The sequence below is a fragment of the Lampetra planeri genome, chromosome 3 (assembly GCF_965212315.1).
Source record: "Lampetra planeri chromosome 3, kcLamPlan1.2.h2, whole genome shotgun sequence".
Taxonomy (NCBI): Eukaryota; Metazoa; Chordata; class Hyperoartia; order Petromyzontiformes; family Petromyzontidae; genus Lampetra; species Lampetra planeri.
The window spans coordinates 27319500-27340175 of NC_136109.1; the positions used below are offsets into that span (position 1 = coordinate 27319500).

At 51.1% G+C, this 20676-nt stretch overlaps 1 protein-coding gene across 1 annotated transcript; it reads right to left on the reverse strand.

Annotated features, from left to right (window-relative positions):
* Positions 1 to 1680: 1680 nt before the first annotated feature.
* Positions 1681 to 15333, reverse strand: LOC144717182 (neuronal acetylcholine receptor subunit beta-4-like). Its single transcript, XM_078592529.1, has 6 exons — positions 14333 to 15333; positions 12086 to 12231; positions 11339 to 11383; positions 8955 to 9064; positions 6838 to 7801; positions 1681 to 2462 (listed from the first exon to the last, which is right to left on the reverse strand). Exons 1-6 carry the CDS (start codon positions 14403 to 14405, stop codon positions 2322 to 2324), a joined length of 1479 nt encoding a protein of 492 aa, XP_078448655.1. The 5' UTR covers positions 14406 to 15333; the 3' UTR covers positions 1681 to 2321.
* Positions 15334 to 20676: the final 5343 nt, after the last annotated feature.

The following is a 20676-nucleotide window of genomic DNA, read 5'->3' on the forward strand; positions in this document are numbered from 1 at the left end:
GCGCATAACCTTTTCGTATAATCAGCGGATCTCATCAGCCACCATCAACATCAAAAGAGGCAATTTAACATAAGCTCGACTCTGGAATTCATTAATTGTAAAGCGAGTTCTACCCAGACCAGAGTCAAACTCTCGGCTCTTCATTACGCTTGCTTGACGGAGTGTAAAAGGTAAAGGTGCAGGACTGCAATTGCTTGTTCATGCCATTCTACAAAGAGGGATATTTGGCCTACTCTTCCATCAAACATCTTAAAATAGTTCTAAGTATCCCACACTTTACCCCACCACACGAGACCTGCACGTTGAATGACATCATGTATTAAGTTGCGTGTGCTTTTAATCACGTTATCGCTCTTCTTCACATACCCACCCGCGGTGATGTCATGAAAGTCATATAATCCACACCACCACCACCAGTTGATCGACTCAGCCCTATCACAATCATCATCCCTCAAGGGTCAAAAATATGAGTACTGTACCGCCAAGGGAAGGCATCATACCTTTCTGAAAATTCAACACTAGTTGTCCTATGGATGCACATGCCCTCGTCACAATAACGTGGAATTTCAACTGCAAGCTTTGTTTTTTTTCTCAAATGCCAGTTTAGATGCGCATCTCACAACGCACGTTTGAAAGAAGATGGCACATTGTTTCTGAATTTCAAACAATTACAACCTCTTATCAGATTCTAGATTTGATACAGCAATCGTGCTGTGACGGTTCCACCTGAAGACGAAAGCTTGTGTTGCCTCCGAAACGTCGTGATTTTATTTTTTTACTTTTATTAATTTTAATTTTTACCTACGTGACTTTACCGAAAAAACCCAAGAATATGAACTCTTATCAGATGATAAGGAGGATGCGGCCCCACGTGCTTGTGCTCTCGTCTGTGCAATGTGCATGGAGGCTACGTTGTGGGCAGCAGAGGACAGTGCAGAAAAACATCCATTGTTGTGCTGTACTTGTATCTCCAACGTCTATCCCCCCCCCCCCCCGACTTCACAAGCGTGGTGAAGTATGGTCATAAAACCACCACCCCTCCCATGACCCCAGCTGCTTGGAAAGTCTCTCATCCAGCAGCGGATTAGAGCGGGTCACGTGCAATGCGGCTGTGTTGTGTGCTTCAGCTTAGCCGGAACAGTCCGGATGAGTGCTCCGGACATCCATCTCTCCTTACTCCATCACCACGATACGTTTATCACCACGATTCTTTCATCACCATGATTATATGAATGCAGTGCTGGGTAGTGCCTTACATGGACGATTCCCTAGTTCAAGCCAGCCATAGCAGCATTGTCCGGTAAAATATCCAGCGGGAAATTGTCCCCAGCGTGTGTAAAGGACATGCATGCATGCACGTTATTTCTAACCACAACACCCGCCATTCGCCACTAAGTGTGGGTGACGACACCACGGCGCTTGTGCCAGGCCAGGTGCACTTTGAGGCCACGTGACATCTCGAAGGCTCGCTGTTTATACAAAGACACACACACCAAGCCTGGCGGGAATGAGAGTGGTGGTTTGCCTCGAGTTATTTATGACTCTCTGCTGAGAGTGTCAGCTCGTGCCGGCGTTCAGAGGCTGCTCAGGGTGCGATCACGATATCGGCTTCTTCCTCACGAGTCCCACCACGAGTGACTTGTTAGATCAAACACACAAAAAAACTACTTCACACTGGCATGGGTCAGATGTGCGTGTTTCGAGCACAGGAACAACCGAGAGAAGTTTGGACAAGGCAATTATTATTGTACCGTTACTATACCGTTAGTTGTATATTTTATATTTTTATACCAGTGGCGCGTTTAACAGTATCTAGAATAGCTTTCGAGACGATCTAAGATGCTTGTTCATTATATGTTCTATTCAGTTGTCGTTAATTGTTGCAATTTTTATGATTACCATGGTATATCTCTTCTGATTAAACCACAGCTTTAAATATATGTATATATTGTTATAAACTGTACAAAATAAGTGATTGCACTTTAAAAGTAAATGTACATAAAATTACAATTGAAACCGCTGTAAGAAGTACATTTTGTCTCGGCAGTTCAATAAACACGATATACCACGTGGTACGCTCGTATTTGTGTAGCTTACATGAATTTATTTTTGTAACTTTTATATAAAGCTGGGTTTAGAGAAATGTAAAGTGATTACAAATATATCCATATACATAAAACGTATAAGTGGCGTTTGGTATATTATGGGCAATTCAGTCATTTGCAAAGGTGTCGGGAGAGAGCGGCTATGAGACGGCTGTTGTGTGCTGCTGAGTGAAGCCCCCCCCCACCACCACCACCACCACCCCGTCTGTCTAACAGCTAAGCGATGGTTGGGGTCGTGTAGTTCTGAAACAGCGGCTGCAGGAAGAGGCCCACGGTCCCCACCACGCACACCACCACGAATATCCACAGGAAGAGGCGGTCGATCACCATGGCGACGTACTTCCAGTCCTCGATCACCTGCACAGAAGAATGATAATAAAGAGAATAAAGTACCCGGCAATCACGTGACGTTCGGCCAACGGGCGACATGTGGTTGGAAACGTTGAATGAACGTTCCATGTTTAGTTGGAAGACGTTGTATATGATGCGGTCAGTGTAGATAAAAGTGATTCCAATCAAAAGCCCACGCAGTTTAAGCTTGGATTATTGTTTTCCAAAGCAAAGTTGTTTTCTGATATGTGAGTTGATGCAATCCCTTTGTCAATCTACTGCTGGATGAAGGTCTCCCCGTGTGATGTTGCTCATGCAGGTTGTTTGACCATACTTCACCATGCTGGTCAGTCCGGGTTTGTGCGCAGGATGCCCAGGTCAGGTTCAGATATTACTCGCCACTGATGATAGCCGTGGGCAGATATCGAACTCAGATTGCCAGCTTCACAGGGCAGTGTGTTAAACACTGTTCCACCTTTACATGAGTAAATGGTAGTTCCGTAATTAACTTTATTGGTCGAATTATTCTGATCAATGTGCAATGGTTTATATTCAAAGGCAATTATGATTCGTTGGATTTAAAAGCAATCTATAATGTGGAACCATCGACTGAAGTTCAGCAGTTCATACTCGTCTTAATTCCATAATGTGAAAGTGGTCTCCCATCGTAATTATTCTAAATATGTGGATATTGTGTTTGTTTAGCCTGTGAAAAGTGCTGTGTCGTCAATATATATTACAGGGTGCCATAGTTTTACTCCGAGCCTTATGTTGGATTCTTCCCATACATCCTATGGAATCTTGAAGACAAAAAAATCCCTATGTAAAATTAAAACGAAGTATGCCAATCCAGCAGTGGATCGACCATATCGTTAACCACTCTGTCAACGAAGGAATATCATAACTAAACACACTTTCTCCTGAAGCACTATCATGGCAAGCAGACTTACACTGGTATTTAGCTCATGAACATATTTCCATGAGCATGAGCTAAATGCCATGGAGGAAGCTGGTGATGTATGATGGGCACAACGTGGCTTCTCTTAAACGCCAATGGCTCAGTACTTACATTGGTTTGATTTTTTTTTAAAGTGCACCACGTGTTTTAAAAAATATTCTATTTGCACTTAATTATGCACAGATTAGATTTACAGCGGCGCCGCTGCCATGCAATGTCTGTATAAATATTTTAAACGCGGTCGACCTTTTCAATTTCAACCCGTGTCATAAATTCATGGCGGAACGCACCAGCGCCACACGTAAGGGCGTATGGACCCGTCCCGTCTCCCACTGAACCATAGCCTGTGGTGGGTCCAGTGCACACAGTCTGTCTTTGCCTCACCGCTCACGAGAACGTGGTGGCCATGACTGAGTTTTACCGTGATGACGAGAAAAACTAAAAAGATGCCGCAACTTTGGTGCCATCATTATCCTGGCCACCAACATGGCCGCCTGTGGCCGAGACAAAATGGAAGTCGAACTTGGTTGAGGGTGGTGACGTTTGGCCCGTCGTTCATAAACGGACATAACATTTGAACTAATTACTGTTTCACAAATTAAATATAGGTTTAACCAAAAGATATTTCATTCAAATCATGCAATACTGATTCTATATAACTTAATCATGAGGATATTTCATACGGGGAGAAATAGGTACTTGTGGTTTTTTGTTGTTTTTTGAATGGCAGCTGTTAAGATATAATTAACAATCCAGATAGGTTGGCAGTGCATAATCGACATATTTCATTAACCTTTTCCTCCAAAAATAAAAATTTTAATACTCGCTGAATTCATGTCAATTATATCTCATCAACCCCGCTGGCCTATTAACTTGAACGCCCTCTGTTGGCTGATACAGGATCATGAATATTCCCATAATACCCGGCGCCATGATTATATATTTTTGTCGTGTGTCCCAAAAATATATTTTTTTTTAAATCGCAAATTTCTGCGTCACATTGAGTTACCCTTTTGACCCGAATCTCTTCACAGGTGACACGTGATTCGACGATGCTCCTGCGTTGGTCGTGGAGCACAATTAACAATACACTCAACACATTCAATAAACACTGCGGCCATGTTTTGTGTTATTGACGAATATCGAGTGGACTCAAAACAATATATATTTTAAGGCCACAGTGTTATTGGCGAATGTGTTCAGTCCTCTTCATATGTAGATGGAGGGGTTCTGTTTGATCTAACATGAAGGTGACCACAACCGACGTCAAGGGCTAAAGAGCAAACAATGTACCACACATAGCGGAGTCTGCTCATAATAAATCACCATTCGAAAACCAACATTTTCGAGTGTGGACACTCGATAATAACAGCCCATGGGTTGTTCGGTTTCAGTCATAGGTTTGGCTCATCCTGAAGTTCAAAATGCAACTTCAACAATCCTCATCATCAGTGAACCAAGCCACGTGGCGTAGGGTACGAGGATATACATATGGACACACAGGGGCCTCCGAGAATCTGCTAGGGGCGTGCAAACCCTGTGCAAAGCCGCCTCGATCTGTAATCAATCCTGACCCCTATTGTAATCCACACCCCCCAACCCCCCCCCCCCCGTAAATCCTCATGACCGCCCAGCCCCCCGTCGTCCCCCTCTGTGCACGCACCCCCCTTATGAAGCCACGCACGTGTGCGCAATCTTTGAGGAAAGATCAAGGCTTTGCTGGGGGATTTCTTTGCAAATGTATTTTCGCCCACTCGCAGGGCATGCTCGACTCCAGCTATTGTTATACGCAAATGTCGCCTTTAATTAAAAACGAGAAGGGAAAACCATCTCGTAGAGAAGGAAGAATGAACGTCTGCACGGTGGGTGCGTGTACTTTTTTGCGTATGAGCTTTGAAACCGGCGACTTGAGTTCTGAGTTCGATTCCTGGCCAAAGGTTTACATCAATGGCGAGCATTTAAATCGGTGCTGGGCCTCCCCTAAGTCAACTCAGGCTACACATGTGTGTGCACATATCAGCACTGGGGAGACAAAAGCGACCGCACATAGTGGTAGCCACTTACCGCACTTAAGAGGCTCCACTGGTAATCTTTGACAATGAATATTCTCTTGGCATCAGAGAAGTATTCCAAACATGTGGCACTGCGATTCACGCTCTCAGCAGGTCAGAGGACGTAACGTCATAAATACTGCACGCTTTGACAACTGCGCTAAACAACTTTGTAATGTTTCTTCTGGTGTGAAATACATTTTAATGCAATAATTTACTGCCCCTTGTCAAATGACTGCTGGGGGAAAGCCTCCCCACGACGGGCTGGTGATGGGGGATTTGTTTGACCATACTTCGCCACTGTCGTTAGCCGTGGCCGCGAATCAAACTAAGCCGGGTTAACGGAAGGAGCGCGCTCACCACTACGCCACCGCTCCACCACTCCACTGCCTGCTTTGCCCTACACTTTTTATCTACGTGTATTCTGAACTTCATTAGCACCATACGTAACCAACCGTGCTCATCGGAGGTGAAACACACACGCAAATTATTAGATCTGTAAAAAAAGTGCCACTGTATCTTACCAGAGGCTCTCTTATCCACACTGTATTCTAAGACGATTATTAATAAAAGGATGGCGACGGATGAGTTAAAACATTTACTTAGTTTGGTGCAATGTGCCGTGCGGTAGAACTGAACACCGGGAGCAGGTCGAGCACACCAAGAGTTAATCGCGAGAGTGAACCCTCACGCGTGTTAATTACTACTTTATGCGAACCGGCAGAAATTCATTTAGAGCGCTTGACTCAACCATTGGAAGGTTGCCAGGTTAAATACCGGTCAGGTGTCGGGGGTTACCTCAACCTATCATCACTTAAGGGTGTTAAAAATCGGGATCAATTTGCGATAATTCCACAGTAGTGGTCTTATCGATATTCTTGCACCCCCCCCCCCCCAATTTGAATGGCTGCCACTAGCTTAGGAGCTGCCGTCAGAGACGGGAGCCATGCCCGTTGTGAGTCTGCGAGTGTTACAAGAGCCCGATGCGGGATAGTAACTACGCTATGATGGACTCGTGGTGATTTTGTGCTTTCTAAGCTCACGAATTGCTTGCGTAAGCAATCGACGACGGTGTCGATTCACGCGAACAACAGAATTGTACGTCGTGGGTGCACGTGACTCGTTCCGAATAGCCAATGGCCGCTGACCAGCGTGCTGAAGTTGTGCTCAAAACCCCGCCCCTTTACCCTGAACGGCGAAGAGGAGTCCTCGTCCACTCACGGACCCGAAGCGTCGGGGAGGGGGTGGGCGTTGGGGCAGGGAGGGGCTACCCCCCCTATTGTAACCTCAGCCCCCCCCCCCAATTATATTTCCACCCCCAATAAACAAGGTCACCCTGCTGCTGTGCGTGTGCACGTGAGTCGACGTGGGTGTGTATGCGAGCGGCGCGTACGCTCTGGTCTTCGTCCTCGCTGCGCGTGTGGTCCGCGATGAACCTGACCCCGTCCACGGCTTCCTGCATCTCGGGCGTCCACTTGGACGAGGTGCGGAACCTCAGCTCGGAAATGTTCCGGAAGGGGCCCGAGAGGTCCTGCATTTTGAAGCCGTACTTGTTGGCGGACGCCGGGTTCACGAAGCAGGCGTCCGCACCCTCGCCGTGCACCTTGCTCGCGAACGAGGCGCCCAAATGTTTTTGTCTCATGCGGTCGCGTGCCGAGCTGTTCTTGGGCCGCTGCATGAACAAGAGCATGGGCAGCTTGTGCAGGAAGACCTTCTTGACCCAGTTCGGCATGGTGTGCGTGCTCGGAGATCGGTGGTGCACGTTCAGGACGCAGACACTCGTCACGATGGAGAAGGTGACCAGCACCATGGTGAACATCAGGTATTTGCCGATGAGCGGGACGTCCAGGGACGTGGGCGGCACGATCTTGGAGATGAGCAGCAGGAACACGGTGAGAGCGAGCAGCACGGATATGCACAGAGTCATCTTCTCGCCGCAGTCGGACGGCAGGTAGAAGACGAGGATGGCGAGCGAGGTGATGAGCACGCACGGGATGATGAGGTTGATGGTGTAGAAGAGAGGTTTTCTCTTGATGATGAAGTCGTAGGTGATGTCTACGTACGCGGGGTCAGAGGGGTTCTCGTTTTTGCGGCCGGGCAAGGACACGATGTCCCACTCGCCGCTCGGAGTGAAGTCGTCCATCGTGGCGAAGTCGTTCTTGAGCACCAGGTCGATCTCGGTGTGGTCGTAGGTCCAGGAGCGAAATTTCATGGTGCAATTCTGCTGGTCGAACGGAAAGTGCTTGACCTCGATCTTGCAGGCACTTTTGTAGATGGCAGGCGGCAGCCAAAAGATGCTCCCGTCGTAGGAGAGCACGGCGTTGGAGTAAAATGACACCTCGTACGTGCCGTCAGCACTGGAACAGAGACACGCGAACGTGTAAGCTCCCCCCCCCTCCCCCGAGGCGTTATCTGTATTATTACAGCACTACGATTACTGCTGCATTGCTGCTCTGGTCCTGCTGTTAAGGTAGGAAAAAACCGAGGCGGTGAAATTGCGGGAAAAGGTTAATGCCACCAGGCCAGTCGGAATGCCTGGTCTGACCGCCGTCGCTAACCCCTAATCATTCCCTAGGTTTGCGGAACAACCCATGAACACGCCCATTACTCCCCCCAATCCTCCTCTCCTTCTTGCACCCCCCCTACCCCCCCCCCTTGGGCCCCCCACACCAACCCTTTTCCGGAAGGATACTGCATGGGGACCGTTGGCCAATTAATTGTTAGCGAAAAAAACATTTGCCAAACTACTTGAAGAAAACCCACCACCACGTATCGACGTGGAGATGGAGCGATGAAATCAGCTCGCGTGCAGGAGCTTCGTGGATTACTGCAACTCGGGATCGTGAGAAATAGCAACGGCTTTAGGGGGTGGGGACGCGGAGACGCCTTCATGCAGCGGTGCATTTATCGTGACTGATGATGATGATGGTGATCCTCGGGGAAAACATCGCACGTGTGTGAAGATCAGCAGACTAAACTAAACATTTTATTCTACCAGGTAAGGCCAACTGAGCTGTATAGCTCTTTTTCAGGAGCGACCTGGCTTTCACAAGTGACGGCTCAACGAAGTGGCTCATCGCGTGGAAAAGTATAGAGGCCCAACACTCTAAACACTGTGATGTTGATTCTACACGTGGAGGGAAAAAACCGGAGGATCCCGAGAAAAATCCACGCGACCACAGGGAAAACACGCAAACTCAAAATATACATGCGCCAAGGTCTGGATCGAACCCACGACCTCCTGCAATACCAGGCGAGGTAGTTAATATCTCACCAACGTGACGCGACCCAATGGTGTAACCTGCACCGTGCAGGCGAGGGAGGGAGGGAGTCAGGGATGGAGGGGAGGCGGAGAGTCTCATCCGATACGAACTCCAGTGTGCTTCGTAGCGACCACGTGGTACGTGCACTGCCACTGGTACAGAGCCGGTCCGAGATGAAAAGCATCAAACTGCCGGCGCGTCCAGGAGTCGGCCGACCTTGCGCGCCGCGACTCGCGTCGATACTCACTTATTGTAGAGGACGATATCGGGCAGCCAGATCTGCCTGGAGGGCAGCCGCACGATGTCTAATCCGTCATAATCATTCGGGTCCCACTTGAGCCGGTAGTCAATCCACTCCTGTAAACAGCAAGGTCACCGTCAGATTGCATTCAAAGTGCGAGAGAACGGAAACAAGTAAGGGGAGTTGCCCCCCCCCTCCCCAAACCATCCAAGACCAAAGACAAAGACCCCCCGTATAGCCTTAACAGACTGTTGGGGCAAGTGCTGTCAGCGAGTAGCACCTATGAAGGCCGGCACGGCACACGATCGCGAGGGTGGACAGCACCACGCCCGGCCGCCTTTGTTTCCCTAGTAGCAACGTGTATACACGGCACCAGGTGCTCATTTGAAGCTGGGCTGAGCTAGGCGGAGGCCCGGGATTGGTTCAGATAATCGTCACTCGTGTTGGTCGTGAGTGAGAATCGAACTGGGGTCGCCGAGTTCGTAGCGCAGCGCGCTGACCGCTACACCAACCCCCCCCCCCCCCAACTTCCTCCCCGCAAGTGATTTGTCTGCTCAAACGCCACATTATTATGACGAGTGCGAGTACATCCACAGGGATAACCTCTGTTGACTTGCCACAAAGTGTTGCTAGTTTTATCGACCACCCACGGATGACTGGTTAAGTTGAAAGTCGATCTCCTACCGTGGTTTAACGTGTGTGTGTGTGTGTGTAACTCACCAACACCTGTATATTACCCCACCTGTCTCAATGTACGTAGTAACTCCTCCCATCAACGCTCTGACGCGTGTCCCCTATATCCTACCAGGCCGCGTAATAAAGTTACGCATGGACATCAAGTCGTCCCTATAACCTGAGCACTGTAGTGAAGACTGCAGCACATAACGTCGAATCGTCCATTCACTGCCATTAGGATAAACAAGTCTATTTCTTTTTTGATGTACCATAATATAATTCAATTGCCGTGTGCATTATTGATGAAGCAGTAATTTATTATTGTATATAGACTATAAACACACCAGAAGCAGATAAAAGGCTTTGAGGCAGGGCACAAAACGTATGTACAGGCCATCAGCTGCTCCACAATTGCCCAATATAGTCTATATCCTTAGCATTATTACACTGCATATATTATTAAGAGTATCATCAGTGTGATCATCATCAGACATCATTAATCTACTGCTGGATGAAGACCTTTCTAAGCCTCAGCCACATATCACGATCCTGTTGATGTCGTAATCCACCCAAGCAACTGCCTACGAACTCTGGTATCGTGACGTTAACAATCTAATATCGGAATATCATACCAATTGTCTACGATCATATGACCCTAAATGTGTCCAATCTCATCGGATCGAGCCTGGTTAGTACTTTTGTGTTGGTTTGGGATGCGAGGTGGCCAGGAGATTGAAGCACAGAATTGGATGGAATCCATCTGTAAGGAGCTTTGTTGGATGCGTGGTGGGTTGTCTCTGCCTGCTCAGGATTCCTCCCACACGCCAAAAACTAATTTATGGCATTGGCCAAACATCCCAATGTCCTCATTCAAAAAAACTGAGCCTTAATGCACAATGAAGCTTTCCTGGGTAAATTCAGGGCGGTGTTATTATTAAACCGTGGGCTCAGAAGGTCGAATTAATCCCTGACCCCCCCCCCCCACCGTGTTCTCTGTGAATGAACACCACGTGCAGAGCCGCACGACTCAGTAGGAAGTCAACGGTCATGAAGTGGAATGAACTTGACGCAGCCACGAGCGCGTGAAATTTCCCAGCATTGGCACAAGTTACCAAGAATGGTGGCACATATGAAACACACACTGGGTATGCGATGAAACCATCCTTAAAATAATAACAACATCGTGCAAAAATGTATTAATTTGAATTGAGTAAACAACCCAAAGTAGCACTCGCATGTTACAATTACGTTATTGTAATTATAAAGATTTAAGTTCCAAATGTATCGTCTCCTCTATTTAACCAGGGGTTGTAAACAAAGCCACTGAGGCACACGTAACAACCATTGCCTGCGTGCGTCTCAATGGGTTTGAGTTAATCATCTCCTGGTCAAATACGACACCGTGACTTTTTGACACGTTCCAACTCCTAGATCCGGTTTAATTCATTGCTCCTCGAAGCGTTTTTATTTTTTGGTCCGTGAACGTCCATTATTCTCACACCAAAAGACACGGCGGTCTTTGGTTCACGGGCGATTTGATGATCTGTACCCCCAAAACCCCAACATCCCTCACCCCCGTGCGATTCACCGCGCTGAGGACGGGGATTGTGGGCTGCCGAGCCACTCGTCACCATACTGCAGCGGTGGCAGCGCTACCCGTGTGGTGTGCACAGCGACAGTGTCGATGCGCCGCAGAGAAGCACCGTGGGTCTTACCTGGGTGAGCCAAACGTTGGTCGTCATGATCTGCTCCCTTTCGTTCTAAACGTTGCGACACAAAATTACAATTGATGACGCAACGCCGAGCAACGCGGCATGCACACGCGTGCGCTGCTAAAGTCGCCCGTCGGTCAGTCGCGTACACTCAGAAAACAAATGCAAGTGCTTTTTTCTGTAATTCCAAAATGTACGATAATTGAATTATATATTGTGGGTGGGAGGCGGAAGGTGGGGGGGGGGTAAGTGGAGGAGGTGTTGTTCTGGAGGGTGAATGTAGGTGAGACGGGAATACTTATTGGAGGAACAGAACCGTGACATTTTACTGGCAAGGACTTCCCACCTCTGGAGTAAATCATACCGCAGACACACTGTACTACCACAATGCTCATTTCGAAGAGAGATAATCACGAAATTACATTTCATATAATGGTAAACGAATAAATATCAGATAAACACGCGCGGGTTCGAAGTACGTCGGTTTAAAATTCACGTTTCATTAATGAGTATCGATTATGTCATTCGAAGACGTGTAAGCATTCTCGGCCAATTAAAATATAACACGATCTATATAAACTTTGCAGACAGCACGTGTGTTTACTGAATCGAGCCAAAGCCTATAACAGCGAATTCGACCACCCATGGGTTTCTCAATGAGATCTTGGCCCACGAAAGAAAAAACATAATTTTAAAATCTCTACTCGAGTACAAACGGTGGGGGGTGGGGGGTGTGGGTTGGACACTCACGACATTGATGAGCTGGGACAGGGAGACTTGAAAGGTGATCGTAACCAGCTGCGAGTTATTGATGGCCGGGCGAATGAGTTTGTTGTATCTGTCTGGCCGCAGCAGATAGTCAACGAGCCTTTCCTCCGCCTCTGATGCGCCAATGCCTTCACAAATCACACGAATGATAAGGGCACACGTGCATGAAGTCATATACAAACACACACACACACACGGACCTCATTTCCTTCCTTCATGGCTTTACAAGACAACCAGAACCTACTGAGCCGAGCGGGCACGTAGCTCACGTGATGGCGTGGGCCAGCATCACGCACGCCCGGCCGCCTTTGTCTCACCGGTGCTGATGCTCATGGCTATTTAAAGTCACACAGGCACGAACATCAGTTGCCTTTAATATAAATGCATGTGTGCTATTGCAGGAACACGATTTCGTGGTAACGGCTGAGCTTAAAGCTCCGTGAACGTTTCGGCTGGTAATACAGGGTGCTTCAACAAAATACGTTAACGCTTCTGAGAATTTACAACGATACCACGAGAAAATGTGTCTCCGGGCTCTGCAGACCACCTGGAGAAGATTCCAGGCACGCGTTTACAATGATGGCGAACAAGTGGGAGACTATTTGACTTTTTTTTTAAATGTTGAAGCACCCTGTACATTTGACGAGAGTAATATCGTACAATCCTTCGTCAATCGACTGCTGGATGAAGGCATCCCCACGCATAGGCTGGTCCATTGGGGCTGTTTGACCATACTTCACCACGCTGGCCATTGCCGATTGGCTAAAGGGCACGCAGAGGGGAGGCGAGGCGGGGGGGGGGGTGTCAGAATCGATTCAGATATTTCTCGCCACCTGATGTCAGCCGCGACCGTGAATCGAACTCGACTGGAACGCGTTCATAACGCAGTGCGTGAACCACACCGGTGTATTCCTCGTAAAGGGAATTTTATCGCTTTCGTAATGCACACACACACACGCGCACACGTCACGCATTGCTTGTATAATTACTACAGAGGACAATTAAAAAAATGAATTCCCCTTCGAGAAAAATTTCCAGGGACATTTACAAAAAAAACGGATAGCCCGCGACAAGTGGCTGCACGCAGGATAATTAATTGATGAAGACGCACACAGCACATGAGCAGTTTGATTCTTGTTCACCGATGCTCTCAGGGTCGCGTCCAAAATCGTTCTCCCTTTCACGCTTTTGCTACCGGAGCGACTGAAACGTCTCTCTCCGACAGGTCCCGGATTCCTGATGATGGCGCAATTCATGACCCTTTCTCCCATCACTCAAATATCAATTTCACATACACAAGACAAAGACCCCCCCGTCTAGCCTTCAACAGACTGTTGGGGCAAGTGCTGTTCACGAGCACACGTGAAGACCGGGACGGCACACGAGGAGGGCGGGTTGGTTGGCTAGCATCTCCCCAAATGCTGATGTTTTTACTACACACCGCACCGCGTACTCATTTAAGGCTGAGTCGACCTAGGGGGAGGCCCAGCACCAGTTCAGATATTCGCCGCCGATGTTGTTGGCCGTAAGTAGGGATCGAACTCGGGTCAACGGGTTCGCAGCGCTGTGCGCTAACCACTCCGCCACCGCTCCCCACTATTATGACACGCGCGCGCGCGCATACATGCACACAAAAACGCACTATGGGAAATGAGTCATCTCATACATTGTGATGGAAAGAGCGTCACGCAGCGGTTTATCATCGGGCGAAACGTGCAGGAGCACCACACATTGCGCGTGCATCGCAAAGGTCGTGGTTTATCAGTGATCCGGGATGTAGACTCGCCGGGTCTCTGAAGTACATAATCTTTTTCACACAGCCAGACAGATCGCCTCTGAGGCAGCGGCAGCAGTAGCGAGCACCCCCACCGACACCACCGCGTGAGCCGGGGTTGTTCTGGGGCATATTGCGCGATATCTGGGGCCAAATTATCGTGAAACCCAGCGACGTTTGCGTGCAGCGCTTCGCAAAACCTGGTCCCCTTATCTCGACGCGTTCATTCCCCCCCTCGCTTATAACGCCACACGCTGAAGCGGCACGCGACGGCACACTCTGGGTGCAGGCACGGGACGCGAACAAAACACGCCGGCTTGGACAAACAACAGCACTCGTTAAAGCAAAAATGAAGAGTACTATCGTAAACGCAAAATCCAACACGCTCAGCAGACAACGCACGCGCGTAGCCCGGCGGTGAATGAAAAATCGGCGAATAAAGAAAGCAGACTTACGTTCGAGGGCGAACGCAAAGAGTACGTGGACGAGGAGTAGCAGCACAGGCGGCCTCTTCCGTAAATTATCCATCGTCAAGTGATCTCGCCGATGTGCAATTCAGCCCCGCGCCGCTCGGCGTAGACACGCGTGGTGTCCCTAGGCACACATTCGAGTTTCCAGCGTGCAATGTGCCCGTGGCATCATCCTCCTGCTCCTCCTGCTCCTCCGCCTCCTCTCAGCACGAGTCCCGGAGAGGAGACGATCGACGGAGCGAGAAGACCAGGTCGGGCGGGTGTGAGTCGGAATAAGTTCACCCGCATGCCTGGCGGCGTTCCCAGTTCGATGCTCGGTGGACACCTCGATGGCTCCTCTAGGGCTCGACGCCGGACGAACGCATTTCGGGCGCGACCAACAGCCGAGAAACGCACGCGTGCCGCTCCGCTTGGAGCACTGGGAGAGATATCAGCTTAACCAACAGGGCGGCCGGGTGCTAGCACTTACGAGTGACTACACGAGAGACACCACGATTCCGCAGCAGCAACAACAGCAAAACAACCACACACAACACAACCAACCTAGCTACCCTCCCACCTACTCTTCCCCCTCCTCCCTCCTTCCCCACCGACACCCCCCCACCGCCCTGCCACACACTCCCCCCACACGCCACCAAAACTCACTCGACACGTCCTAAATTCGCGGGCGCCAATGCTCGCTGTGACGCTCAATCAGAAATCAATTTGAGAGGCTCTCGCCGCTGTCGATGGCCGAGAGTGATTTTTTTCGCCGCGCCCCCCTCCCCTGGTCACCTTGTCCGTGCGCTCGCGCGCGCCGCGCATTTAAGCTCGGAATTAGAACGAGGAGGGGAACGGATCGAAGCTCACGCGCGCACCCCGCCTCGACACAGGTAGCGGCGTGGAGAGAGAGGAGAGAACGAGGAGGGGAGGGATGAGGAGGAGGAGGAGCGAGCGAGCGAGCTACAAGTCCGGACGCAGACACAATGCGACGTAAAGGGCGACTCGGCTCTACTCCAAGCGACTCGCGAGGTCGACACTTTGGGCAGGAATCGCAGACGCGCGCAACGTCAACTCCCTCCGCTCCCTACCACATCTACCCCCCACCCGTCCCACCCCCTTATCTCCGGACGAGCTGTCTGTCTGGCGCTGGAAGAGCGCAGATATTTTCTCTCCCTCTCTCCCTCTCTCTCTCTCTCCGGGGTAACCGGGCGGATGGATGAGAGCGCGAGTGAGAGCGAGAGAGAGCGAGCGACACAGAGAGAGGAGAGGAAAGCGTGCGGCGGGCGGGAGATCAGGAGGGAGGGAGATGACGGGGGGAAGAGGAAGGGGAGGCAGCGCTACACCGCCCCCATCCCAGCGGCTCCATCCCCTTCTGCCAGGAGCATCGCACGGAGATGGCGAAGATGATGTTGCAGCTTGTCGAATGATGCTGTTGCTTGGCGGCGAGGATGAGGTGCGCGCGGGCGGGCGGGCGCGCGCGCGCGCGGTGCTTGAGCCCAAGGCGCGCGCGATGCCAAAGTTGTCGTGAATTCGCTGGAGACGCCGAGTGGGTGCACAGCGCGCGCGTCTCTCTCTCGCTCGCTCTCTGCACGGACCCCGTGAGCTCGCACGGAGCTGCGCGCGGGTCGTGAGCGACCCCTCGCTGGCGCGTCCACGATCACCGTCGTCATCAATGCAAGGCGGAGAGGCCAGAAAGGAAAGAAGGGAGGGGGGGTGGGAAGGGTTCGTCGGCTGGGCAAGAGCGCCTCTGATGAAAGCCTCGTTATTAATCTGGCAGCGTGTCATAAGATGCCGATAGCTCGTAGTTGTCATTTTTTTAATTGTCGCCGTCGTCAAAATCGCCGTCATCATCACCACCGCCGTCATAGCTATCAGAAATCATTATCACAATCCTAATCGTTGTCATCGTCATTGCCATCAACGTCATCACCTTTTTCGTTGTCGTGATCAAGAATCATCGTCAGCATCATCATCATCGTCATTATCGTAGGTCCGTCGAAGACGCAAGGTTGGGTGGTGTGGGGGGGGAGGACTCTTCACATCTTCTGCACCCCCGCCTGACCCTCACGCAAGAGTAACTTTCACTCACTCACTCGCTCACACGGTGCGTGTTCACACGTATGCGACGTCACGTGCGTGTGCTATGGACCGGTAAACGGATAAATATTGGCCAACGCTTGGCCATTGTTGATTCGCTACGACATGTTGAGATACAGTTATAGAAAGAAAGAAAGACAAAGAACCCCGTATAGCCTCAACATACTTTTGGGGCGAGTGCTGTTAGCGAGTAGCACCTCTGAAGGCCAGAACGGCGCACGAGGGGGTGGGTGACCAGCACCACACGGCCGCATTTCTCTCCAATCTGGCGATGTTGACACACCGCACCAGATAATTATTTGAGGCCGAGTATACCTTAGAGAGACCCATGACCGGTTCAGATAATGCCACTGGTATTGGCCGTGAACGGGAATCAAACTCGGGTCTCCGCCACAGATACACACACATTCACACTCACGTACTAATTATGTACTCACTCTCGTTAGCTATCAGCAGCAGCAGCAGCAGTTGCCATGGTCTATTCACTGCTGGTTGAAGCCTTCCCCACAACGTCATCATCCCTCACCGTCTTGCGATGCCACAATCCATCTCACTCCTGCACACGAGCGAATATCATCCCTCTCACTTTAGCTTGCGTGACCGTATGTGTGTGTGTGTAGACACACGCGCGCACACAGGCACAGACACGAACGCACATTCACTCTGTACTATACTATTTACTACTATTTTTAATTTACAAGGTAAAGTCCACTGAGCTATTGAGCTCTTTTTCAGAAGCGAACTGGCCACAAATGTTAGCTCAACAAATGTATAGCAGCCAAATACCCTTAAACGCATGTTTCTAAATGTGGAGGGGAAAACCGGAAGACCCGGAGACAAATCCACGCGACCACGGGGAGAGAGAGACACGCAAACTCCAAATATAAAGCAGGCGTCAGGTTCGGGATCGAACTCACGACCTCCTGTATACCAGGCGAGGAAGTTCACACCTCGTCCCCATGGTATACACGCACAACACGCGCCGTATCTATCCAATCCAACGCACACTGTTCAAAACTTTTTTTACTAATTACTCAACAACGCCGAGAGGGTTTATATCTGCGCATTTAAAGGAAGCAGCAAATTCGATGTCATACGCTCGCATGTGATATGTGAAACAACTCCCCCCCCCCATTGTGAACAAATACGTAAATAAAACTGCATGAGATGTGTTTTTCTCTCCGCCTGACATGTGTCTTGTCTATATAGTGTATGAAACACAAACACACACGCGCGCGTGTGTGTGTGTGCAAGCATTCATTATTTGTGGCCTTGTGCACACGTCTATGCGGCGTTCATGTGTGTGAACAGGGCAAATGATGTGTGTGTGTGTCTTGCCCCGCGCGTGCAAAACACTCGTCACGAGGTAGCAGGAGAGCCTCATGAAAATGAGTGTTGAGACTCAGTGAGACCATACCGCACAGCTAAAGGGCACTGGTGTCGCGCATTGATGCAGTCGATCGGCAGTGCCCGTGTGGTGGGGTAAAGTGTGGGCACCCCCGCCTCTTTCGAGGCGTCTTGATCGGGGGGCACTGCCTGGAACAGGGGGTCGGAGACCTGCGGCTCGGGAGCCGCACGCGGCACTTGAGCAGCTGCTTCGTCACGTGATCTATCAAGGACGACCACCGTCTCGTTTTCACCACAGTGCATTGCGGCTCTTGAAATATTGAGGTGCGTGTGGGGGGGGGGTTTCGACCCCTGCTCTATAACGGCCGCTAATGGAGGCTCTTCCGCCAGCAACGGTGTGAGCAAGATATTGCAGAGCTGCATCTTTACCTTTTGCATTTTTTTTTTATAGACGATTGCATTGAACCTTGTTCTAAGAGACCCACGTTTCATTAATAAAAACCCCATTGCCCGGACTATGTTAACAAAAGGATCTCCCAGACACACAAACGAGACTGCGCTCCACATCCTCCCACCTACGGCCACCCACCCACAGCCACCCACTCACGTCCACCCACCCACGTTTATCCACCCACGTCCACCCACCCACGTCCACCCACCCACGTCCACCCACCCACGTCTATCCACCCACGTCCACCCACCCACGTCCACCCACCCACGTCCACCCACCCACAGCCACCCACCCACGTTTATCCACCCACGTCCACCCACCCACGTCCACCCACCCACGTCTATCCACCCACGTCCACCCACCCACGTCCACCCACCCACGTCCACCCACCCACGTCTATCCACCCACGTCCACCCACCCACGTCCACCCACCCACGTCCACCCACCCACGTCCACTCACCCACGTCCATCCACCCACAGCCACCCACCCACGTCCACCCACCCAAGTCTATCCACCCACCCACGTCCACCCACCCACGTCTATCCACCCACGTCCACCCACCCACGGCCACCCACCCACAGTCACCCACCCACAGTCACCCACCCACGTCCATCCACCCACGTCCACCCACCCACGTCCACCCACCCACAGCCACCCACCCACGTCCACCCACCCAAGTCTATCCACCCACCCACGTCCACCCACCCACGTCTATCCACCCACGTCCACCCACCCACGGCCACCCACCCACGTCCACCCACCCACAGCCACCCACCCACGTCCACCCACCCACGTCCACCCACCCATGTCCACCCACCCACAGCCACCCACCCACGTCCACCCACCCACAGTCACCCACACACGTCTATCCACCCACGTCCACCCACCCACGGCCACCCACCCACAGTCACCACCCACGTCCACCCACCCACGTCCACCACGTCCACCTCGACACCAAGGATTGACGTTGCGAGCGATCGTCGTTAAAAGAAAAACAAGACAACAAAACAAACAGAGGCAGCCACATCGAGTTTCGCGTGCGAGTCCGATCCAGCTGATGAGCCGCGCAATTTCATGTTGTAGAAGTACACACCGCGTGCTCGATAAGCATTATGTTAAACAAACATCTGCCAGCAGCAACGCGTGCCATAAATCGCCCACCACGTGGGCCGAGGAGTGGTCGCATGCACGAGGGGGTGGGGGGGGGGTCGAGGGCATGGGGGGAGGGGCTGCGAGCAGGGGGGGGGGATGAGTGATTCATGGCTGGTCAAGAGTGGAGCCAGGATTTTGCTGGCGAGGGAGCAGGCGACCTCTACGCATCGCTGCGTGCCCCGTGGCACCGCGGTCAGGCCCCACCGGCAATCACGGAACCTCCTCAATCCACGCTCCTCCCGTGACTGGCTCAGGCAGAGTCACCGCATTTGGCGAATCCGCTCCAGCTGCCAAGGGATGCCGTGGTGTTCAGTTCCATCGAGGGCAAACTTTCTCATGGAGATTTTCTTCCCCTCCCCGACCCGCATGTGCCCAGTCCCTCAGACCGACCTCCTCCCCCAAACCTCCCCGAAGACCAGCCCTGGATAGGTTCGGCTGAAATGAAGCCCCGGTGCCTTCCAAACGACACAGCGGACCCAGCTCAGCTCAGCTAGGAGGGACATCACGAGAGCGTGTAGCGGAGAGAGAGACAGAGAGTGCTGGCATATATTAACCATCGACCTCCAACACCCTGGAGCTTACTCCGATGGGTGGACGGATGGACGGAAATAACACTGCCTGCCCGACTCACAGCTGACCGAAAATGCCCCCCTCCCCCCATCAATACTTCTTAAGCGGGGCCCCAGAACCCCTTGGAGCGTTACTGGCTTGATCCCATACCCTACCACCTCCACTCACCAACATTCACGAGTTGTCAAAAACCAATGGGCAAGCGAATGTGAGTGTCCAATGGGAAAGCGGTTGACCGCTAATCCTATCGGCCGAAGGGCAGTGCAGGGTTGTGTGTGGACGTGGGGAGGGGGGGGGGCGAGCGGGGTGGGGGCATTCGCCCTGTCGCCCCTTCCCTCCCATCACACAGAGGCCCTTGAGTCGCAGGAGTCTCCAAGCAATGTGCAGAATCAAACGCAATTACCGGCAGTTTATTGCTCTTCATATTAAATTATCGTGTGTACATTTTGTGAGAGAACATCGCATCGACCAGAGCTTTTTTCCATCCGCGGTGGGCCTTGTTCAGAGTGGCACGCATCATGTCGTACATCTGTACGAGCAGCCACTGCGACGCGGGGCCTCCACACAAGGGGAACATTCCAGCGGCCCCAGGTCCACCATTGGAACCTCCTTTACCAGTAAAAAATATGTTTTTTTTACCCTTTTATCTGCCAACAAAACTAACTAATGCTTACCCCGAGCTCTCATACTCTGATGGTGCATTGTCTTTGAGTTGTGCGCCTTTTGGCG

Bases quoted from the DNA above. Each gene is read 5' to 3' on its own strand.
- LOC144717182 (XM_078592529.1), bottom strand. From the start codon at position 14,405: ATGGATAATTTACGGAAGAGGCCGCCTGTGCTGCTACTCCTCGTCCAC. The intron at 9,065-11,338 runs GTAAGACCCACG...TGCTGTTTACAG, and splicing joins CCAACGTTTGGCTCACCCAG to GAGTGGATTGACTACCGGCT. The intron at 2,463-6,837 runs GTACGCGCCGCT...TCTTCTGTGCAG, and splicing joins GCGAGGACGAAGACCAGAGC to GTGATCGAGGACTGGAAGTA.